At 49.1% G+C, this 21697-nt stretch overlaps 1 protein-coding gene across 1 annotated transcript in view; it reads left to right on the top strand.

Annotated features, from left to right (window-relative positions):
- Window positions 1–676: 676 nt before the first annotated feature.
- Ubac2 (UBA domain containing 2) overlaps window positions 677–21697 on the top strand; it is a 168831-nt gene continuing 147810 nt past the window's right edge. Inside the window, exon 1 of the mRNA XM_050150387.1 lies at window positions 677–1228. Within this exon, the coding sequence (XP_050006344.1) occupies window positions 1198–1228 (31 nt within the window). The 5' untranslated portion in view covers window positions 677–1197. The remainder of the gene's footprint in view (window positions 1229–21697) is intronic.

Genomic DNA, 21697 nt, shown 5'->3' with positions numbered 1-21697 from the left:
AAGGAGTACTTTAAGGGATTGGAAAAGCAAGTATTCCAGTGGCCTTTTTAGATTAAGTAGGTATCTTTCCCCCCTTTTCATGCAATGCCAAAGTTTAAATGGGAGCTTCTTTAAGATTAGCTAGGGAACGGCCTTAACACCTTTTTTGCCTCGCAGTTCCAGCCGCTTTGCCAGGCGCTGGTTATCTGGAAGACCCTACGACTCACGGACGAACATGTAAAGTAAACGTTCTAGCATTACTACAAACATGGTTCCAGTTATCTGAACACCCTTACGCCCCACCCAGGAACCCCCGCATGGGCCGAGAATCACTCTCATGTGGGCTACAGATTTTGTGGGTTTCAGCGGCTGCAAACATCACAGACCTTGGGACAATCATTTCCGGCAAGAAAAAAAAATAACTCAACTGGAAGAAAATAAAGTTAAATGTACTTCACGCTTATGAATCAACTAAACATAATGGCTAAAAGGCATAAAATCACTCACGCCCCTACGTTCTGGAATAATGTGAATACTCTGACTTACTGAACTAAAGCTATGCTTTATTTTACAAATTCAAACCCACATTTAACATGTTGGCCAAACCCTAAAAATTCTCAAGATTTCTTGAAAGCATTCTGCCCATACTTCTGTGGCATGTCCTTTCACCTTCCCTATAGTACATATTCTTAAAAAAAAAAAATTAAAAACAATTTTCTACGGCGGGTCACCGGAAGCTCAAACTATTTTCTCAGACCCGGGTTCGCTGAGCCCCGCGGCCAGCTCGGAGGTACTGAGCATGCGTGCAAACCGAGGCCAGCTCGCCCTGGTAAAGGTCAGGGTCTCGAGAACGGCCCGGTACTCTACTGCGGAAGGACCGACTGCCACCGCCGTCCTGCGAGCAGAAGCTCCGCACCGGGAACCCTTGCGTCTTCAGACGCCTTTCCCAAACCAGCCGGGACTACCAGAACGATCGGCGCGTCCGCACCGACCGCCCTCCCGCACGCACTTCCGGTCCTAGTAGGAAGGGGAGGACTCCGGCCGAGCGTGCTCGCCCCACAGGCCGCGCATGCGCCTTCCTCCTGGCGGCTCGGGAGCGCCTCGCCGGGCCGACTTTGCGCTCGGGTTGAGAGTGCGCCTGCGCGGTCGCTGGGGGGCTCTCCACCTCCGCCTCCCCTCCCCCTGACGCCCCGTGGGGGCTCCGGGCCCGGCGGGACCATGTTCACCAGCACCGGCTCCAGTGGGCTTTGTGAGTACCGGCTTCTCCATCCTTGGGGCTCTCTTCGCTCCGTCCTGGGCACTTCCCGAACCCGGCTTGGGGGCCCCGGGGACCCGGCTTTGCAAAAGGCTAGGGGCCCCTTGCGTCCCGCGTCCGAGCCTTGGCAGTTCTTGGGGGGGGGGCAGCGGGTGCCGTCACCACCGCAGCCCCGAAGGCCGAGGGGGGCGCCACGTCCAGTCGGTTCCCGGCACCTCCCGAGGCACGGTGCGCAGCAGCTCCTGCCCTGCTGCAGGTGGGCTGGGCAGTTGGGGTCCGGCCGGCTGTCCCGCTGCTCTTGTGGCTCGGGCCCACGCACGCCCTTGATGACTCTAGTGCGGGGCTGGACGACATCCCCCTTCGGGGCGACGCAGGAATCCTGCCCGCTTCCCTCTCCCCTTTCATTCATACGACCTGACTCCTGTGTGAACTTCACCCTCCCCTCCAAGATCTGCCTGTTCCCTTAGTTTTAACTCTCGTGTACTTCTTCCCCTTTGTCCCTGAAGAGTTTTGGGGAGCCAGAAAACTGACTAAAGCGCTTTAAAGTGCAGTTAGGAAGTCATTTGGCGACAGAACGCACGCTTTGCTCCTGGATGTGATCAGCTCCACCCGCCTGGAGTGTCAAGCTGTGGTGAGGAGGTAGAAGGCCGAGAAGTTTCAGCCTCCGAAGCACCTTTCCCCCACACCCACTGTGTTGAATTGACTTTAGAGAGAGCGGACTCTTAACTACCCAGTGTTGAGATTAGGCGCTGATACACCAGTAGCAAACTGAACAAGCTTCGATTCGCAGTTACTTATCGCTGTTGGTACTTTCCATCGCCGCATGCCAAGTTTCTGTTGCCAGAGCACAGAAGTGCCTGGCATCTCCAGAAAAAGTACGTTCTGTTGTGAATGTCAGGAGTCGTTCAGAGAGCTGAGTGAATAACTGCCAGAGACAACGACATCATCCTAAATCATCCTCCGTCTCACCTTAGGCTTTGGAGTGGGTTTAATGTTTATTTACGATTCCGTCATATTTCATAGCTGATTTATGGAACCCTTCATATATTGGCCCCAGAATCCGTCAGAGCTACTAGTGAGTTCATCTTCAAACTACTGGTTGGAGGAGTAAGGTAGTGTGCCTTTCCTAGGGCTACGGTTTGTAAATTTCTTCGATTTAGTTGTTCTTGGCACATTGAGGCATCCTTTAACACCAAACATACACATCAGTGTTAAAAAGTGAGAGAGTAGCTGGAGAGGTGGCTCAGCAGGTAAAATGCTTGCACAGGAAGCATGAAGATCTAATTTCCAGTACCCAGGTAAAAGCCAGACATGGCAGTGTGTGTCTGTAACCCTGCTAATGAGAGGGGGAGACAGGAGGATCCCCATGGTTGCTAGCCAGCCAGTCTGGCTAAGCTGCTAAGTTCCAAGTCCAGTGGGAGACCGTGCACCCCCAAAATAAGTACATAAATTAATAAATCAGTGGAGGCGTGATTGAGGGAGGCATCCAACATCAACTTTCACACGTACACGCACACGCACGCATGCAGGAGAAACCTGATTAATAGCAAGCGGTACCGTGTTACGGATTAGGTTGTGTGGGCAAAATGTAGTTCAGGTTGAAGCGGCAGAACTCTAGGAAAGGTGGTTCCTTGTTACCGATGGCGCAGGTAGCTCTGCTCTCTTCACCGTCTGAAATAAGCGTATCAGAGTGTAGCAGTTAATGGGATGGCTTTTTCTTGTGTGACCTGCTTTCTGTGCACACTTAACAAGTATTCAGGACCTGTGTGTTTTGGGAACACAGTGCTGAGCAAGCCTTAGGTTCTGTGCTAGCGTTGACCATAGAGCGTGGTGGTTCCCCTAGACCAGTCATTTCTATCCCATAGAACCAGTTCAGGTCCTGAATGCTAGTGGCTTTTTCTGCGTCAGCATTTTCTCCTGTGTAACCACCCTCTTGAGTGACATATAGGCAGCTTGACAGCTGTGTGGTGAAGCAGAGGTCTGCTCCTGAGTGAGTGTCCTCAGGAAGGGTGAGCATCTCTGCCTGCCCTAGAGGTGGAGAGAGATCCCTGCCATTTCCTGCCCCTGCATTTTTCTCACATTGAAATTAGGAGATAAGGGCACTTTAATGTTAACACTACCCCCCATTCATTCAGTAGGTGTCTGTTGGGTACCCCATTCATTCAGCAGGTGTCTGAGTAACCCATTCACTCAGCAGGTGTCTGTTGGGTACCCCATTCATTCAGCAGGTGTCTGTTAGTGTACCCCCATTCATTCAGCAGGTGTCTGTTGAGTACCCCATTCTCTCAGCAGGTGTCTGTTGGGTACCCCATTCTCTCAGCAGGTGTCTGTTGGGTACCCCATTCTCTCAGCAGGTGTCTGAGTACCCCATTATCTCAGCAGGTGTCTGTTGGGTACCCCATTCATTCAGCAGGTGTCTGAGTAACCCATTCACTCAGCAGGTGTCTGTTGGGTACCCCATTCATTCAGCAGGTGTCTGTTAGTGTACCCCCATTCATTCAGCAGGTGTCTGTTGAGTACCCCATTCTCTCAGCAGGTGTCTGTTGGGTACCCCATTCTCTCAGCAGGTGTCTGTTGGGTACCCCATTCTCTCAGCAGGTGTCTGAGTACCCCATTATCTCAGCAGGTGTCTGTTGGGTACCCCATTCATTCAGCAGGTGTCTGAGTAACCCATTCACTCAGCAGGTGTCTGTTGGGTACCCCATTCATTCAGCAGGTGTCTGTTAGTGTACCCCATTCACTCAGCAGGTGTCTGTTGGGTACCCCATTCTCTCAGCAGGTGTCTGTTGGGTACCCCCATTCACTCAGCAGGTGTCTGTTGAGTACCCCATTCATTCAGCAGGTGTCTGTTAGTGTACCCCATTATCTCAGCAGGTGTCTGTTGGGTACCCCTATTCTCTCAGCAGGTGTCTGAGTACCCCATTCTCTCAGCAGGTGTCTGTTGGGTTCCCCCACTCACTCAGCAGGTGTCTGTTGTGTACCCCATTCACTCAGCAGGTGTCTGAGTACCCCATTCTCTCAGCAGGTGTCTGTTGGGTACCCCCATTCACTCAGCAGGTGTCTGAGTACCCCCATTCACTCAGCAGGTGTCTGTTGGGTACCCCATTCTCTCAGCAGGTGTACCTCCTGAAACCGTGTGTGGTTTATCTAGATGGAAAAGTGGAGACTAAAGGAATCCACCATGAAATAGATGGATAAGTAACTAAAGCTTCCCAAGGGTGTCACATGCAGTCAAGGCAGAGGTGGAGGTTACGGCGCAGTGCTGCGCTGTGTGTAGGGAAGAAGGCTTGGGCGTGTAAAGGAGCCAGGCATGTAAGCTGTAGTCGGACTTTCTTTTCTGCCGCCAGCACTCCCAGATAATGGCCTGGAGACGTATTATTAATTATGAAAGCTTGGCCTTTAGCTTAGTTGTTTTGAACTAGCTCTTATAACTTAAATTAGCCCATATTTTTATGAATCTCCATTCTACCACATGACTTTTACCTCTGTCCCATTCTGTGTGCCCGAATCATTCCACATCTGGCTGGCATATTTCAAGCACCTAGATTCCACTCTCTGCCCGACGTCCCGTCTATCTCTCCTGCTTAGCTATTGGCCATCTAGTTCTTATTAAACCAATCAGAAGGTGCCTTAGGCAGAGACACACACATCTTTACAGTGTCAACGAATATCCGCAACAGAAAATCATTTTGGAGAAAGGAGGCAGTGTGCCTGAGGATCAGCGCAGGTGCAGCAGATTGTGTACAGCGTTCTGAAGGAGGCGTAGTCTGCACGGAATCATGCGTGCGGTCATTTTATTAATACGTGTTCTCACTGCTCATTCACATCACCGTATGTATTTGCTATATATGGCGCACACAGCAAACACTAATTACGTGTTTGATGTATTCCATCCAGGTCTAGTTCCCAAGCAGTTCTGTGTCTAGAAGGACAGCTGTGCTCAGGGCAGTATTTTTATCGCAGAGCGTCTGGTAGGGGAGATGACTTGCTTGCAAGAAGCAGTATTTGATTGATTGATTGAGGTGAAGGTTTGTTAGGCCTAACAGTGGAGAGCGCCAAACACGGCAGGACAAGGTCAAGAGGCAAGAGGTAAAGAACTAGGGACTTGTTGATGGCTGGAGTGAGCAGTCCTGAGGTGAAGTCCTCAGAGGGCAGTGTAAGGTGCGACAGGAACTGGGGCCACAACCTGTAGACGTTAGAATGTCCGTGAGCGAGAAGCGGTGGAGTTGGGGAAGCTGGCCGAGGAGTGGCCAAGGATGGTGTGTGTGCATGTGCAAAGATTCAAGGGAGGGAGCAGTTCATAGACAAACGCTGGCAAGGTTCAAAACCAAGTCCGAAAAGTGGTCTTTTTGGAAGGCAGGGGCACTCCCAGAACCTTTCCAGAACAGCTTGTCCTGTCGTCATGGAGATAAGTGAGATTGCCGCGACCAAGGAGTGAATAGGATGCAGGGAGGCGACCATGAGCTGGAGATGCATTTCACTAATGGGTCACGTGGGGGAGCTGCACTTTGCGGTGATCGCGGGAGAGCTCACGTCCAGAGAGACAGTCTGGGGCGTTGTTAAGCCGTTGAACAGGACCCAGTGGGGCCTGTGAACGTGAAGAGTCCTGAGGTGCCGGAGGAGGCGACAAGGTCTGCTTCTCACGGTGGGAAGAAAATGGGAGTGGTTTCCAGCCATGGAGCTGAAGTTTCCAGCCAGCGCAGAGCGTGTTTACGTGCCTTTCTGGGTCCCGTCTCAGAGTTACCTTCCGAAGGGCTGATCTGGGTACTGAAATCTGGACTCCCTTCTCAGCTTTTGGAAATCTGTCTTTTTCAAGGCTTTCCCCGAGAGATGGGCCCGCAGGAAGGGAGGGAGAACAGCTGGTCTTGTGGGGAGATGCCGAAGGCCTGATTAAGATGGTAACACTGAGAACAGACAGTGTCCTAGTCCCACTGCTGTGATAAAGACACTGTGAGGAAAGGGTTTATTCATTTCAGCTTACAGGCCACATGGAGGACAAGAGCGCAAGGCTGTAGTAGAAACTGAGGCGGAGACTGCCAGTGCTGCTTGCTACTTGCTGTCCCTGACTGGCTAAGCTTCCTTTGTCCCACCCATCGGATGTGATGGAGGCAGAAGTCTTCACTTAGGACCCCTCTCCCTAGATGTGTCTGTGTTTATGTCAAGTTGGCAAAAGCCAAGTGGTATACACAGCCTAGGGAGGAATGGAAAGAAAGGTGTTGAGCTGGGTAGTGTGTCAATCCAGCACTTTAGATAGAGGGGAGGAGAAGGGATCCGGGGTGATGGTTTATGATCTTGGGTTACTGCTCACTGAAGTGGGGAATGCAGAGAAGGAGAAGCTCGTTTATTTGGAAGGTGAGTGTCGAGGTGTCTTCAGAGTCTGGGTGGAGACACAGGAGATGCCCCGGGAGCTACCGGGGTGCAGTAAGTGGTGGTAGAGGAGTGAGGATAGCAGTTTCCGGCATTCTGCTGTGCGCAGCATGGGCAGAGCAGGCAGTGGTGGGCGTCTTGTCTCTGGCTCAGCCGGACCCGCCGTCTTTACTGTAAGTGTACATCCTTCAGCTTCTCACGCTGCCCCTTTTTAGTGACAGCCCATCCCCAGCCCGGGGTCCTCCCGGTCCTGTCAGCCCTTGCCCAGCACTTCTCTGTGACGTGGCCAGTCTTTCATTTGCAGTCTCGTCTAGACCCAGCCACGGCTATTCCTGGCTGGCTTTGTGTCTGATCCAGGCTGAGCTCTAGGCAGTTTCTCGGTTAAGTGTCTTGGATTTGGCCATCCCTGTGTGTTCTTTCCATTTTATCTCTGACTTCAAGATTGTTCCACATCTCTCCACATCTTACACTCAGCCCAGCCTCCCTTCCCCCAGGAAAACCCCCCAAACCACCAAGCACTCCCTCGCTTTCCTGCTTGTTTCTGTTCACACTCAGCTGCCCCCCCCTCTGTCCCCCCCCCCGTCCCTCCCTCGCTTTCTCTCCCCCCGCCCCGTCCCCCCCTCGCTTTCTCTTTCCAAAGCTGCCTTTTTCCGTTTTTTGGTCCTCCTCCTCTGAGAGAACAAGCCTGGACCTAGGCAGAGCTGATGTTCTCCTGTGGACTCCTCAGAGACTCTTGGGGTACTCCCAGAGCTGGGAGCCTCTCACTTGCTCCCCCCTTGACTTGGGGGTGCGTCTTTGCTGTGTGAAGGAGACTGTCTGTCCTTCAGAACCCTCATGATAGAAAGGACAGTGAGGTCGCCTTGATAAAGCTCCTAGATTTTATTTTGCCCAGGTAAGGGTGAAGTGGTCTCTTCTGAGTTTTTCTTGTAAATAGGAAACACACATCTCTGATGACCGTGCATCCCCTGGCCCAGCTGCTGAGTGCTCCCTTCCTAACAGGTCTCCACGCCTCCCACAGCATCCCGCATCCCACCTCCCGCCTCCCTTCCCTCTCTAGCTCTCTGTGGCCGGCTGTGGTGAGGCTGTCCCACCATACCGCCAAAGCTGCTCTGGACAAAGTGTCTGGTGGCATGTGACATCCAGTGGTGCTGTCCCTCTCTCCTTTTGAGATTTCAAATGTTATTTTCTGTGTATGATTTGCCAGTGCATATGTGTGTGCACTGCGGACATGGCTGGTGCCGGAGGAGGTGAGAGGAGGCATCAGATTCCCTAGGACTGGAGTTGTGGATGTTTGTGAGCCACTGTAGGGACGCTGGGAACCGAATGCTGGTTCCTCTGCAAGGGCAGGGTTCTAACTCTGGACCCTCAGACGGTGCTTCTTACTGCCATGATGGTTGTTGTATTTCTTCTTTTCCCCTTTCAGCAGTCTCATTCTGCCCAGACAGGCTTCAAACTCACAGCGATCTCGCCCCAGCCTCCCAGGTGCTGGGACTGCAGGCGTGAGTTGCTCCACCCCGCTGGAGTCCTCATCGTAGAGGACTCTTCTCTGATTTTTGGCCCATTTCTTGCTCCCATCTCCCCCATCTCTTCATTCCCCTTGAACATGTCTACTTAGTGTCTTTTCACCTGCAGAGAGTGCTGGATTTGGCGTTCCGTTAGGACAGCAGCTCCTGCGTTCTTTGAGGTCACGAGCTGTGCTGGTTCATTTTTTGTCAGGTTGACACAGTTGGTCCAGAAGAGGACACGCCTCCCTCAGATGCCCTGTAGGCGAGTCTTTGAGGCATTTTCTTGATTAATGATTGCTACAGGAGGGCCCAGCCCGCTGAGGGTGGTGCCACGCCTGGGCAGGTGGTTCTGTAAGAAAGCAGGCAGCGTGAGCCCTGGGGAGCAAGCCAGCAAGCAGCACCTCCATGGCCTCTGCGTCAGCTCCTGCCTCCTGGTCCTGCCCTGACTTCCCTCAGCGATGGAGTGTGACCTGAGAGTTGTAAGGTGAAACAATCCCCATCCTCTGCAGTGGCTTCTGGTCATTTTTATTGTTATTATTTTAATCACACCATAGTGAGCTAACTAAGGCATGAGTGCATCAGACTTTCTTTGGACAGCCAGCTTCCAGATAATGACACAGGGACTTCTAGTTAAGTATGAAAGCTTGACCTTAGCTTAGGCTTGTTCCCAGCTAGCTCTTATAATTTAAATTAGCCTGTTTATATTAATCTGTAATCTGCCACATGGCTCATTCCCTCTCCTCCATGCTGTATGTCCAACTCCCTTCGTGTTTTGCGAAAACCTCACACCAGCTCCCCACCACCCCAGGTCCTCTCTCTCTCTCCCCGAAAGTCCTGCCTAGCTATTGGATGTTCAGCTTTCTATTAAACCAATCAGAAGGTGCCTTTCATACAGCGTGATCAAATGTCCCGCAAGAGAGTGTAGTAGGAGTAGATGAAAGAATTTTTGTGTGGTTAGATGGCCGCGTGACCTTTGAGGACGGAGACAGCAAGGAGTCGTGCTAACAGCATTCTGACAGCACGTGGTGGCACACCCTGGACCCATCAGCGTAAAGTGAGGGATGCAGTGCCCAGCTGGACTGTGATTACCCCTGAGCTAGTCCGTCTGCAGTTCACATGATTTGTTTGGGAGCCCAGTCAGGTTTGATGAAGGCCCATTGACGTTAACTTTGGTGTGGACATAAGTCACATGACTCCTCAGTCCAGTCTCCGGGCCTGGAGCCCCATCTGCTTCAGGAACCTGAATATCTGTCCCCATGTGATGATGGACATTATCCCCGCTCTTTGTCAGGATAAAACCACGTTCTCAGAACTTAGTGTAACCATAGTGAAATTGACCAGCTATGTAGTCGTGTGCTCATATCTCAGATGACCGGTGCCGTGGCACAGAGAGAGGCTCCTCTTCGGGGGTCTTTCAATTGCAGCAGCTCACAGTACCCAGCTCGCTGCATTAACAGTGCCGTGTCCCTTCCCTCTTCCCCACTTTGGACTGGACATGCTGGTTTAGTCTGTATTTTGGTGAGGTGCTAAGCCTTTTGATAGACAGCTGCTCTTGTGTTTTGGTGCCTTAGTGGACACTTGGTGCCATAGCTGTTCACTTGACGCATCTGGAAGAGGGACCTCGGTTGAGGGATTGCCTCCCTTCGATTGGTTTGTAGGCCTGTTTGTGAGGCCTGTTCTCCCTTCCTCCCTATGTCCCTCCCTCCTTCCTTCATCTGTTCTTTCTTTCCTCCTTTCTTCTTCCTTTTCCTCCTGCTCCTCCTCCTGCTCCTCCTCCTGCTCCTCCTCCTGCTCCTCCTCCTCCTCCTCCTCCTCCTCCTCCTCCTCCTCCTCCTCCTCCTCCTCCTCCTCCTCCTCCTCCTCCTCCTCCTCCTCCTCCTCCTCCTCTTCCTCTTCTTCATTTTAAAGACAGGGTTTCTCTGTGTAGCTCTGACAGTCCTGGAACTAGCTCTGTAGACCATGCTGACCTTGAACTCAGAGGTCTGCCTGCCTCTGCCTCCCAGGTGCTGTGATTAAAGGCCTGCACTACTAGGCCCAGCTTTGTGAGGCATTTTCTTAATTGCGGATTGGAATAAGAGGCTCCATCCCACTGTGGGCAGTGCCGTACCTGGGCAGGTGGGCCAAGCTATATAAAAAAGTTAGCCGAGTGTGAGCCTGGAAACAGTCCAGTTCATGGAGTCCTTGCTTCAGTTCCTGCTCGGCTTCCATCCGTGATTACTCCGTGAGATCTGTGACCTGCAAACCAGATTAGCCCTTTGGGCTCCAGCTGGTTGGTTATGGTGTTTATCACGGCAGCAGGACGTAGACCAGGACAGCTCATCTTTACTGTTCTGTTTACTGTGTTTTGTTAGCCAAGTGTAGGAAGCTGGCTTTGTTTGTTTTTGTTTTTTGTTTTTTTCGAAACCAGGTTTCTCTGTAGCTTTGGAACCTGTCCTGGAATTAACCAACCTGGTCCCGGACTCACAGAGATTCGCCTGTCTTTGCTTCCCGAGTGTTGGGATTAAAGGTGTGCGCCACTACCGCCTGACTAAGCTGGGTTTTCAAAGGTGACTTTAGACTTTGTGCAGTTCTGTTCTAATCAAGTCTGGGTTGTCCACAGGCTGCTCCTTCATTTTTCTGTCTAATGGTTTAACAGGTAGCTATTTAAAGACCATTCTTGAGGGCCAGTCACTCTTCTGGGTTCCCAGAGTTTAGTTTAATAGTGGCCCGAGACCAAATGTATAGTCATGTGTCAGGTGCTCTCTTGGTTTTATTTCTGTACTCTGAAATGCCAAGAAATAATATGACTTATTTACAAGTTTTAGCTAAAAAAAGGAAAAAAATGAGACATTAAGCAGAATGGGAGAAACTTAGGGAAGGATGTTTCTTTACACTGAATATTGAGATTAGCCACTCTTTAGAAAATATGGAAATTAGAGACACAGTTATCAGTTTCATTTATCTATTCTTTTCCTACACATTTATGCTTTTGTTGTAAAATAGCTGACTTTATTGTCATAAAACAAATATATGTTCATCAAACTTCTAAAGTGTAGAAAATTACTAAGAATAAATAAGTGGCATTTACTGATATTTGGGGGCTGATTCTATTTTATTTTCCAACTGGGAACTGAATAACCACTAAATAAATAAAAAACAAATTTGCCAAATTCAAATACTGCTTTGTGTATGATTTTATTTCACCCAACAGAATCTTTTATTTTGTTGTTTTTGGCTTTTGCTTTTTGACACAAGGTTTTATAATACAGTCTTGGATTGGCCTGGAACTCTTAGAGAGCCTCCTGCGCCTGCGTCCTGGGATTAACAGAACATGCCACCTTGCTTGGGTCCAACACAATCTTTCATGGTGCAGTTGGGATTGCGTGTGTTGTTTCTTTGTGGTGTTTTGGCTTTCCTGTTCACTATAAACGTATCTCCAGTGTGCCTGAATAGTGAGAGTTGGCCCCTCCACTCTGCTGAGAGCATCTTGATTTGAAAATATTCCTGGGCTGGGCAGTGGTGGCGCACACCTTTAATCCCAGCCCTTGGGAAGCAAAGACAGGCGAATCTCTGTGAGTCCGGGACCAGGTTGGTTAATTCCAGGCCAGCCTGGTCTACAAGAGCTAGTTCCAGGACAGGAACCAAAAGCTACGGAGAAACCCTGTCTTGAAAAAATCCAAAAAAAAAAAAAAAAAAAGAAGAAGAAAGAAAATGTTCCTGGAAGGTAAAGTAGACCAGGCTGTGCCGAGCTGATAGAGCACTTACCTAAGGTGCATGACGATGTGACCATTCCCAGCACCACATAAAATCACCAGTTCAGGGTCATCCTCTGTTACCTAGGGCGTTGAGGCCAGCTTGGGGTCTGTCTTAAAAATAAAAATAAGAGTTAAATAAAACATAGTAAAGTGCATTCAGAACTTTGGCACATAGTGCCAAATTCCAGCTCTTAAGGGTGGTACTGAATTAGAACGTGACAAGCAGTTTGATAGAGGAGATTGCTGTGCTTGCTACACGTAATCCTCCAGCTGCCTGTGAGGGTCATGAAGCTGCTGTTCCTCACTGCCAGCCAGCGCAGGGTCTCAGAGAATCATCTGAGGATCTGGTAGCTGGTCTGTGGGTGAGCTGAGATTTGACCGAGATTCTTCCCCTCCATTGCACACTTTCCACCCCCCTCTCCCTCTTCCTGCAGCAGGACCAGGACCAGCAAGGAAGTGCTTGCTGGCTAGAACTTTGCACGATGTATTTTGTGTGTGTATGCGTGTGTGTGCATGTGAGTGTGTGTGAGTATCTGCACGTGTGCATGTGTGTGCATATGCGCACATGCGTGCATGGGTGTGTGCGCGTGCATGTGTGAATATGTGTGAGTGTGTGTGTGCATACATGCGTGCGTGTTTCCCCACTCATTTACATATTTCTTCCTTCACCTGCCGCATGCTCAGCCTGGGTCAGTTTCAGTTTCAGTACTGAAAGTAGAGCCTGCCTTTCCTCGGGCGATTTAAGATGCATTTGCATGTAATTTTGATATTGGAACTTGATAAGTAGTTTATCCTAGCATTTTGAGAAAATGTTTTGGAAATAATGGTACCAAGAGAGCTTAAAGTTTTAAAAGAATACACGAGAATTATAATTAAATCCTCATTTTAATTTCATAGATGTATGAACTATATGTGCAGGTGTGTCTTACCCGTATCTCCAGATGTTTCTGTATGTGCACACACGTTTGCATATGGTGAGTGTGCACGTGTATGCGTGGACATGTGGAGCCACAGTCACTGTCGGTGTCCTCCTCAGCTGGTCCCCTCTATCTCTTGAGGCAGTCTTGCACTGAGCTGGAGCTCATCCATTTGGCTGCCCCTTAAATCCAGGGATCCTCCTGCCTCTGTTCTCCACCTCCAGCTCCAGGTTACAGACTTTAATAGGGACTGATCTTGGCACGTTTGCACAGACACTGTAGCAACAGAGCCATCTTCTCCAGCCCTAGACATTTTCTTAAGTTTTTATGTGTTCTATTACCATCCCGTTTGACTACCTCCCCCCAGTCTCTTTAATGCAGCATGGCACAGTGGAAAGAGTAGGTACTGTTATTTGTCTGTACTGTTATTTAATGATTGGCAGAGAAAATTAATATTGCGAAGGCCCTTAGCAAACCCATAATAAGAAAGTCGGTTTTGCACTGGGGAGATGGCATTGTTTTGGGAGTCACTTGGACTACTCTGCCCAGAAGTTTGCACATACGCTTCTCATGGCTGGTCTTGTGGTTCTCAGAAAGTGGGGAGCACTGTCAGCCAAGTGGCATAGCTTCATTTGATAAAAGTACATATTAGCCGGGCAGTGGAGGCAAAGGCAGGGGGATTTCTGTGATTTAGAGGCCAGCCTGGCCAACAGATAGCTTGGCGGTAGCTTTCCCTTGGCTATTCATGGTGTGTTCTCTTCTCTGAGACACAGCGCTACATATATGAAATCACAGGTTTGAATGCTCATGGCATTTTCTCCCCTGACAATGTTCCCTTCAGTGTTTCCCATGGAGAAACCATCAAGCTGAATGTCTCTGGAAGTTAGGACCACCTTGCTCTTTCTCTTTTCTGTCCTCCTTGACTTGTTTGTTGGTTAGTTGTTTTCCAGTGAATACCAGGCAAGCGCTCTGCCTCTGGGTTATACCCTGAGCCCATGGTCACATTCTTTACCTTGAACTCAGAGATCCACCTGCCTCTGCCTCCCCGGGTGCTGGGATTAAAGTGTGCGTCACCACTGCCCAGCTCTTTTTCTTTTATAAAGGATAACTTTATTATTTGTTTTAGAAAGTTCCTATTTTAAAAATTTTGTGTATGAGAGTTTTGCTGCATTTATGTCTGTGCACACATGTGTTTCTGGTTGCCCAAAGAGGCCAGAAAAGGGTGTTGAACTGGAATTGGAGTTACAGAAAATGAGCTGCCATGTGGGTTCTGGGTATTGAACCTGGGTTCTTTAGAAGAGCAGCCGGTTCTCTTAACCCACCACCCACCTCTCACCAGTCACAAACTCTTTTTCTTTTTCTTTCTTTCTTTCTTTTTTTTTTTTTTTTTTTTTTTTTTTGAGGCAGGGTCTCAGTGTGTAGCTCTGGCTGATTTGGAGCTCACTATGTAGACCAGCTGGCCTTGAACTCACAGAGATCCAACTGCCTTTGCCTCCCACCTGCGGGGGTTAAAGGCGTGTGCTATGGCAGTGGTCATATTCTTGAAGTCACCCAAAAAGAATAATCACAGTTATGAAATTATAGGAGCAAAGAATGGGATGTTGTACAGTTCTTGGTCTGTATAGCCAGACTGGGATGGGAAGCTTGTGTCCTGTACGCTTGTCAGCCATGGAGGGCTGTGTCCTCTGCGTGTGTCAGCCATGGAGAGCTATGTCCTATGCGTGTGTCAGCCGTGGAGAGTTGTGTCCTGTGCTTGTGTCAGCCGTGGAGAGCTGTGTCCTGTGCGTGTGTCAGCCGTGGAGAGCTGTGTCCTGTGCGTGTGTCAGCCGTGGAGAGCTGTGTCCTATGCGTGTGTCAGCCGTGGAGAGCTGTGTCCTGTGCGTGTGTCAGCTGTGGAGAGCTGTGTCCTCTGAGTGTGTCAGCCGTGGAGAGCTGTGTCCTGTGCGTGTGTCAGCTGTGGAGAGCTGTGTCCTGTACGCTTGTCAGCCGTGGAGGGCTGTGTCCTCTGCGTGTGTCAACCGTGGAGGGCGGGTCTTCCTCACTGCACACTTGTAACCGTTGAGCATGATAATTTAAACTGTCTTATCAATGGACAGGTTAAACGTTACTTCCTTGTTCTCTTCAAGAACCTGCAGTTCTTGAGTTGGGAAAGTGAATCTTTTTCACTTTTTTGTGTGTGGTTTAGCCATTCACCTTACAGTTTTGATGTTTATATTTCATATATTTGTTTTATAATTTCAAAGAATACAAAGAAATATTTTTCAGTTGATCAATTTTTGGCATAATCAGTAGATTCTATTATGAAAATGGACAGTGAGCCCATTGTAAGTTCCAGGGCTACACAGTGACATTCTGTCTCAAAAATAAACAACAACAGAAAAGAAATCAGCCCAGGAACAAATTCCTAAGCCTGTGTCATATAATGGCTCTGTGTTTCCAAAGTGGTCCAATCACCAGTTTTCCCTGGGTTGATTTTTATGTGGAAAACAAGTCACTAGATGTCCTAACATTCTGAGGATTGTGTATTTGTTGTGGATCTAAGGGCCAGAATCGCTCGTAACAGGACATCACCCTATAAGGCATACAGGAGCCCAGCGGTTGGCCTGTTTCTGTGCCGTTTCTGGTTCCTGCTTCTCTGCTGCTGCTCCTCGACTCCTGCGTCTCCTTCCTTGGCATTTTCTGTTTGCTTTGTTTCCGTGGCACCTGCTGGAGTAAACGCTTCACGCGAGGTCACGGGTTGTGAACTTTAGTATTTCTGTGTGTGCCCGCTTGTCAGTATGCGCACCATGTGCACAAGTGCCTACGGAGGACAGAGGGCACAAGATCCCTGGGAGTGGAGTTCCAGGTGCTTATGAGCCACCCCACGTGGGTGCTAGGAAACAGTCCATGTCCTCTGCAAGGGCAGCAAGTGCTCAGTGAGCCGTCTTCCCGACTCTCCACTAGCTTTTCTCTGAGACAGACTCCCCTGCTTTAACCTGCTGGAATGACCAGCGTTTGACTCTCCTGCCTCCCCCTGTTGAGTCCTGGGATTATAGGCATGGTGTTGCCATCCTGGTTGATACTTTCTGGGGAATGGAACCCCAGTCTTCATGCATGCTAGTCAAGCACGTGACCAGCCAGGCCCCTCAGTCTCCATCTAGCTGCTTGCCTGGCCGGTCTTGTTTAGTACCATGTGACTGGTTCTTTGCTCTAAAGATGAGTCTTCTTTTGCGATAGACCCTTTCACCGAGCAGGGCCATTTCTCAAACCTCAGGCAGACATAGACCCTTTTCAGTGCGTAAGACTTACGAGCTTGTTTCCATATAAGGCACAGAGGCTGGGCAGGAGCTGACAGGTGGCTTTGAGAACTTGATCGCCGTCTCAGTTGGGTGGGCTCAGTTCTTCTGACTTTTGTTTCTGAGTAAAGTTCTTTCTTTATAGCATCCTGTTCTCTTCCCTGTCCCCTCTCTGTCATCTCCAGCGTCCTGTTCTCTTCCCTGTCCTCTCTCTGTCATCTCCAGCGTCCTGTTCTCTTCCCTGTCCTCTCTCTGTCATCTCCAGCGTCCTGTTCTCTTCCCTGTCCCCTCTCTATTATCTTTTCTGAAATTTGAAGTCACCCCATGCTCTCTTCTCCTTGGAGACTTCCAGCCCTGTATGTGCTGCTTCCATTGTAGAATTTTGTAGGATTTTATTTGCCGGCAAGCCTTCTTTCCAGTCAGGCTATTTGTGGGAAAGAGTGTGTGGGAGTAGGTTTGGGAGGTTTTTATGGACGGCCCAAGTGGCCCACTGACGTGCTTGTGGCATCGCTCTTACTAGAGGTAGCTTTAGACAGCGCTGGGCCCAGCAGTAAAGACCCTTTAGTCTTCCTTAGTCACAGCTTTATCAAAGAGAAGTCTCAGAGTGTTCGTATAAACACCTGTCTAATAGATCAGCTTCCCATCATAACAGAGAGCAGGGCGCAGGCCAGGATTTATTAGCCAACAATCAAGTTAGTAGAGCAGAGTGGCCGTTCTGTTAGAAGTGTGTTTACTTTTGCAGTTAGCATCTCCAATTACCAATGACTCTTTTAATGTAGTGATAGAGAACTCTTTAAAATTTATGCATGCAAGTTACAGTGTGGGAACTCGTAACTAACAGAGAAGAAGGTACCAGAACGGGGTGGCCTCTGCAGCGCTCCTGCTGGGCAGAGCACACTGTGCGGGGAGCTGCACCCAGAGCTTCCCTGATCCCTGGCTTCATCTGAAAGGGTGCACGTCTCTGGTGTCTCGGGGGTTGTCATCTCAGAACAGCTGGACAAGGGTCCCGCTCCACTGTCAACTGGAATTTGTTTCCCCTCTCTCTGCATTTGACGCTTTACTTGTTTGGGGTTGAGGTTTGAGTGGGACCTTGTCTTCCTTCAGCTCACAGACCGGTGAGGTACGAGGAGGTCACGTAGAAGCCGACTCCAGTGGTTTCTAGCTTGAAGCTCCTCTGAATTTTCACAGAGAATGGGCCCTTACATCACCCAAGCTCTCCAGTCAGACTCAGGCCTCTCCAGCCCGCAGACGCGTTTCACATGTGTCTTTTCAAGTGGGCGAAGGTGTCTCCTCTGATGTCCTAGCATGTCCTTGTAGCTCTGTGTCTTTGCCTGGCCTTCCTTTCTGGGTGAGTGTTTGAATGTCTGAAGCAGTCCTTGGCATGTCTGTCATGCCCCAGGTTTTCACCTGTAGCGTTCTCATGGACCGTGGTCTGACAGTTTCAGCCCTGTCCTAAGCTGGCATTGCTGATGGATGCCCACCTCAGCAGTGTGTCCACAGATGGGGGATGGGCAAGCCACAGGTCTGACATAGAGGGCTGTGGGAAGGGTTGGGATGTAGTTGTTTTTTGCTCCTTTGACTCTTTGCTCTTTAGGTCTTTTGGGGGGCCTGCCACCCAGCTCCCAAAAAAAATCACACATGGAGGCTTATTCTTAGTTATGAGTGCCCGGCCTTAACTTGGCTTGTTTCTTGCCAGCTTTTCTTAAATTAACCCAACTACCTTTAGCCTCTGGTCTTCTTCCTTTTCTTACTTCTGTATATCTTACTTTCACGCTTACTCCATGGCTGGCTGGGTGGCTGACCCGGTGTCCTCTCTTTTTCTCACCCCTCTTCTCCTGCTGTGTATCCTCTGCCTGCCAGCACCGCTGTCCTTGCTCCTACCTTGCTATTGGCCGTTCATCTCTTTATCAGGACCATAAGGTGTTCTAGACAGGCAAAGAGTCACAGCTTCACAGAATTGAACAAAAGACACACCTTAGAGTCATATTCCCCGACATTGGGAGGGGATTATCTGGTGCTATTTCACAACCACGCCTTCACAAATGTCCAGATTTCTGGTTTCTCCCGAGGTGAGTGACCTGGCACTGTTGCCTGGCAACAGGGTCTTCTGAGTGTGTGCCAAGGCTTGGTGTGCACTTGCCCGGGCCACTGAGCATGACTGGGCCCAGGTTCTTAAAACAGTAACTCATCTTTTTGCCACCCACCTCTTATTTTTACACTTTGGAATTGTGTTTCCTTATCTGTTATTGTGCAGGTGGAGAGCTTTGCACAAGCGTGCTGACTGACCTTTGCACAAGTGTGCTCACTCACCTTTGCACAAGCATGCTGACTCTCCTTTGCACAAGCGTGCTGACTCACCTTTGCACAAGCGTGCTGACTCACCTTTGCACAAGCGTGCTGACTGCCCTTTGCACAAGCGTGCTGACTCACCTGTGTTTCTCCTCTGATTAGCACACTTAACAGCCACTGCCTTTTGTGACTAATGAAGGGGTGAGTGTTTACATTGAGTCTCCCAGTGAGCATAAAGCCGGCTAGACTAGCATTGAGCACAGATAGGGTTGAGCACAGTGGTAGCCCCGAGTAAGATGCGGTGCCTGATGCGGCTGCGGTGCTTCGCAGGCCTGATGTGCGTTTCTGTGACCTGGGAGCTGGCCTCAGCCTGCACTGCTGTCTGAGAACATCCTTTAAAACTTACTACCCCTGCCCTCAACTCATCCTGTCTACGTGTTTTAGATAAATGCCCTTTTGAGGGCAAGTTCTCGTTCCTGTTTTTTTTTTTTTTTTTTTAACTCTAGAACCTTCTCAGCACTTTTATCCTGTTTACTTTCCTGATACAATCACTGGTACAGCAGCTAGGGTCTGCCTGGGCACTTGTGTAAGGAGCAGCCAATGAGGCAGGTGCCTTGTATCATGAAATTCTCCCCAGTGCATAAGGGACAAAAGATCGCCCATGATGGCCTCCATAAAGGAGTGTAGCAGTAATAAACTGGGACCCTTTGGCCTCTGGGCACTCTTAGAGTGGTCTTAGAGTGGAATTGGTCACCAGAAGCACACATTAGTCAAATTGCAACATGGTCACCAGAGACAAGTTTTTCAGGATCCTTCCCAGGAAGCTGAGTGGCCTGGGAACTAAAGTGTGGAGGAAGCTGAAGGCACCTCTCCTTGTGGGAGGCTTGCTGTACACCTTGCTTTTGTTTAATCCCTTTCTCATTAAAAAAAAAAATTGTGAGAAAGTTACTTTGTGAGATACTAAATGATCCCTGTTTTATGGGAACCCCAAGAACTTTACCAACTAGTTAAACAGTCATTAATGGGAAGATGAGTGTTTGTGGTGGGGCTTGGTGGCCCCTGCTTGAAGGGTGTGAACCACACTGGGTTTTTTGACGTGTACTTTTGCAGGCCAGACGTGGGGACAGGCAGAGTTACCAGGCTGCCGCTCCCCGTTGTGTCTGCAGCTAGCACCCTTCTGTAGCAGCCCACATGGTTAAGCAAAACCTGTGGTTAGTGTCTTCAGTGCTCAAAATATTCAGGGAAAATTCACAGAGCAGGTTTCTCCTTCCAGCCTTTTAAAGCATTTGCTTGCTGGCGTTGCTGTGTTTATATTGTGCTGTGAGGTTTGCCCGTGATGGTAGCAGGCACCAGGATGCCACTCCTCTCCCCCGGCAGTGCCGCATTGTGTGGAGTGTGTCTTGTTTCTGTCTTCAGTTGTTGGTGGTCACTTGGCTGTGTCTTACCTGTTATGACAATACTGCTTCAAGCGCTCACGTCTCAGCTTCACTGTTCTGGATATGTGTCTAGGAGTGGGATTTATGAGTCATGGTTTTCTATGTTTGACTTGTTGAAGATCAAAACTTTACCCTAAGTGTAAGAGTAAATATATAAAGTATATTCTCTTGGTAGACATTAGAAACATGTTTTTTATAGTCAGGCAGGACCGGGTTCAAATAGCAGCCCCTTTACTATCAAGCTATGACCCGGGACAAAGTTACTTAAACTTTCTAGCTCCTTTCTTCACCTGAAGTCTGTGAGCGGTGAATTCCTCCCTCCAGGTGATAAAGAAGTCAGGGGAGAAGGGAAGGCCTTTTATCAGGATGGTATTGTCATGGGATATCCTCCGGAAATGGAGCCATTATACTCATTGTTTCATGGTCACACCCCTCAGCCTGAGTGGTGTTAATTGCCACAAATAATGGTGGTGAGCTCCAGTCATACCAAAGAGAAGTAGGAGCCAAAGGGCCCCAAAGAAGTCTTAACTGTGGTGTTTTGTGCCATGTTTGCCATAGGTGGATCCCTTTGACTCAGATTAGTGCATGGTCTATTCCTTCAGCCATAGCTTTCCTGTCTTCTAAGGTAGAGAGATGTCTGTCAGACGACTTTCAAAAGCATGTTTGTTTACTGCTTGGGCTCTGATGTGCAAACTACTTTCTGATCCACTCACAGACAGGAAGTTAGCTAGCGACAAGCCTGAGCTCCAAATGTGAGGATATGGTGAACTTTTCCCCGAATAAGTAGCTAGTTAAAAATTACTTTGTTGAAATAGGAGCGGCAGGGCTGCGTCCCCAGCACCCCGCCGCCCGCATGGCTAGGTTATGCCCGAAATAATTACACGGAAACTGTATTCTTTCAAACACTGCCTGGCCCGGCTAGTTCCAGTTTCTTATTGGTTAGCTCTTACATATTGTTCTAACCCATTTCTAATATTCTGTGTAACCCATGAGCTGGCTTACCAGGGAGGATCTTAACCTGCGTCTGTCTGGAGTGGGAGCATCATGGCGACTCACTCACTAAGCTTCTTTCTCCCAGAATTCTCTTCTGTTTTCTCCACCCACCTAATTTTCTGTCCTATGAGGGCCGAGGCAGTTTCTTTATTATTAAGAAATCACTCCCACATCATTACTTTTTTAAAATCAAAATAGATTTGTGTGAAAAGCAAAACATCTCATGAATAGACCATCATTGTCATTGTTAGTATTTTGGAGGATGCTTTACAGAACATCTATTTTTGTGCTGTTTTTAAAGGACTGTATTATAATGCCACTGACACTATTTTTAGGAACATCTTTTTAAGGCATGAAGTATTTTTAAACTACCCATTTGTTAGTGTTGGATGTCACTCCATCTTCCGCACAGAACATAATTTAATTTTCCATTTTCCTTCCGGATATTTACAGACTCTGTTTTCACAGTAATACAGACAATGCAAGGAGAGCATCTCTGTGATAAATAAGTCTTTGTGCATATCCATGGCACTTGCTGTGGCCCGAGTCATCAGTGTCGTATGCGTGTGTGCGAGCGTGAACATGTGAGCATATGCACGTGCGAATGTGTGTTTGTGCGCGTGTGTACGTGTCTGTGTGTGTGTGTGTGTGTGTGTAAGAGTGTGGTTGGCTTTGCGAGGAGGCACTACCATGGTGGTGAGAATGTGATGGAGGAGTTTGCTTCATGGCAGCCAGAAATGATGGGTGGAAAGATGGGGGAGAAGTGTAAGGTGGGAGTGTTGGTGAGGGGGAAGAAGGGGAGAAGAGAAGGAGGATGTTGGGGCTCACCACCCGGCTCCTACACAGAGCTTACTCTTACTTATGAGTGCCCGACCTTAGCGTGACCTGTTTCTAGCTGCTCTTCTTAACTTATCCCTCTGTGTTTCCTCTGGCGTTCACCTTTCTCT

This window comes from Alexandromys fortis, unplaced genomic scaffold, assembly GCF_014885135.2.
Source record: "Alexandromys fortis isolate MF-2015 unplaced genomic scaffold, M_Fortis_MF-2015_v1.1 scaffold_66, whole genome shotgun sequence".
Lineage (NCBI taxonomy): Eukaryota > Metazoa > Chordata > Mammalia > Rodentia > Cricetidae > Alexandromys > Alexandromys fortis.
The sequence above is the reverse complement of the archived record's forward strand: the minus strand, read 5'-3'. Positions and strand labels throughout refer to the sequence as shown.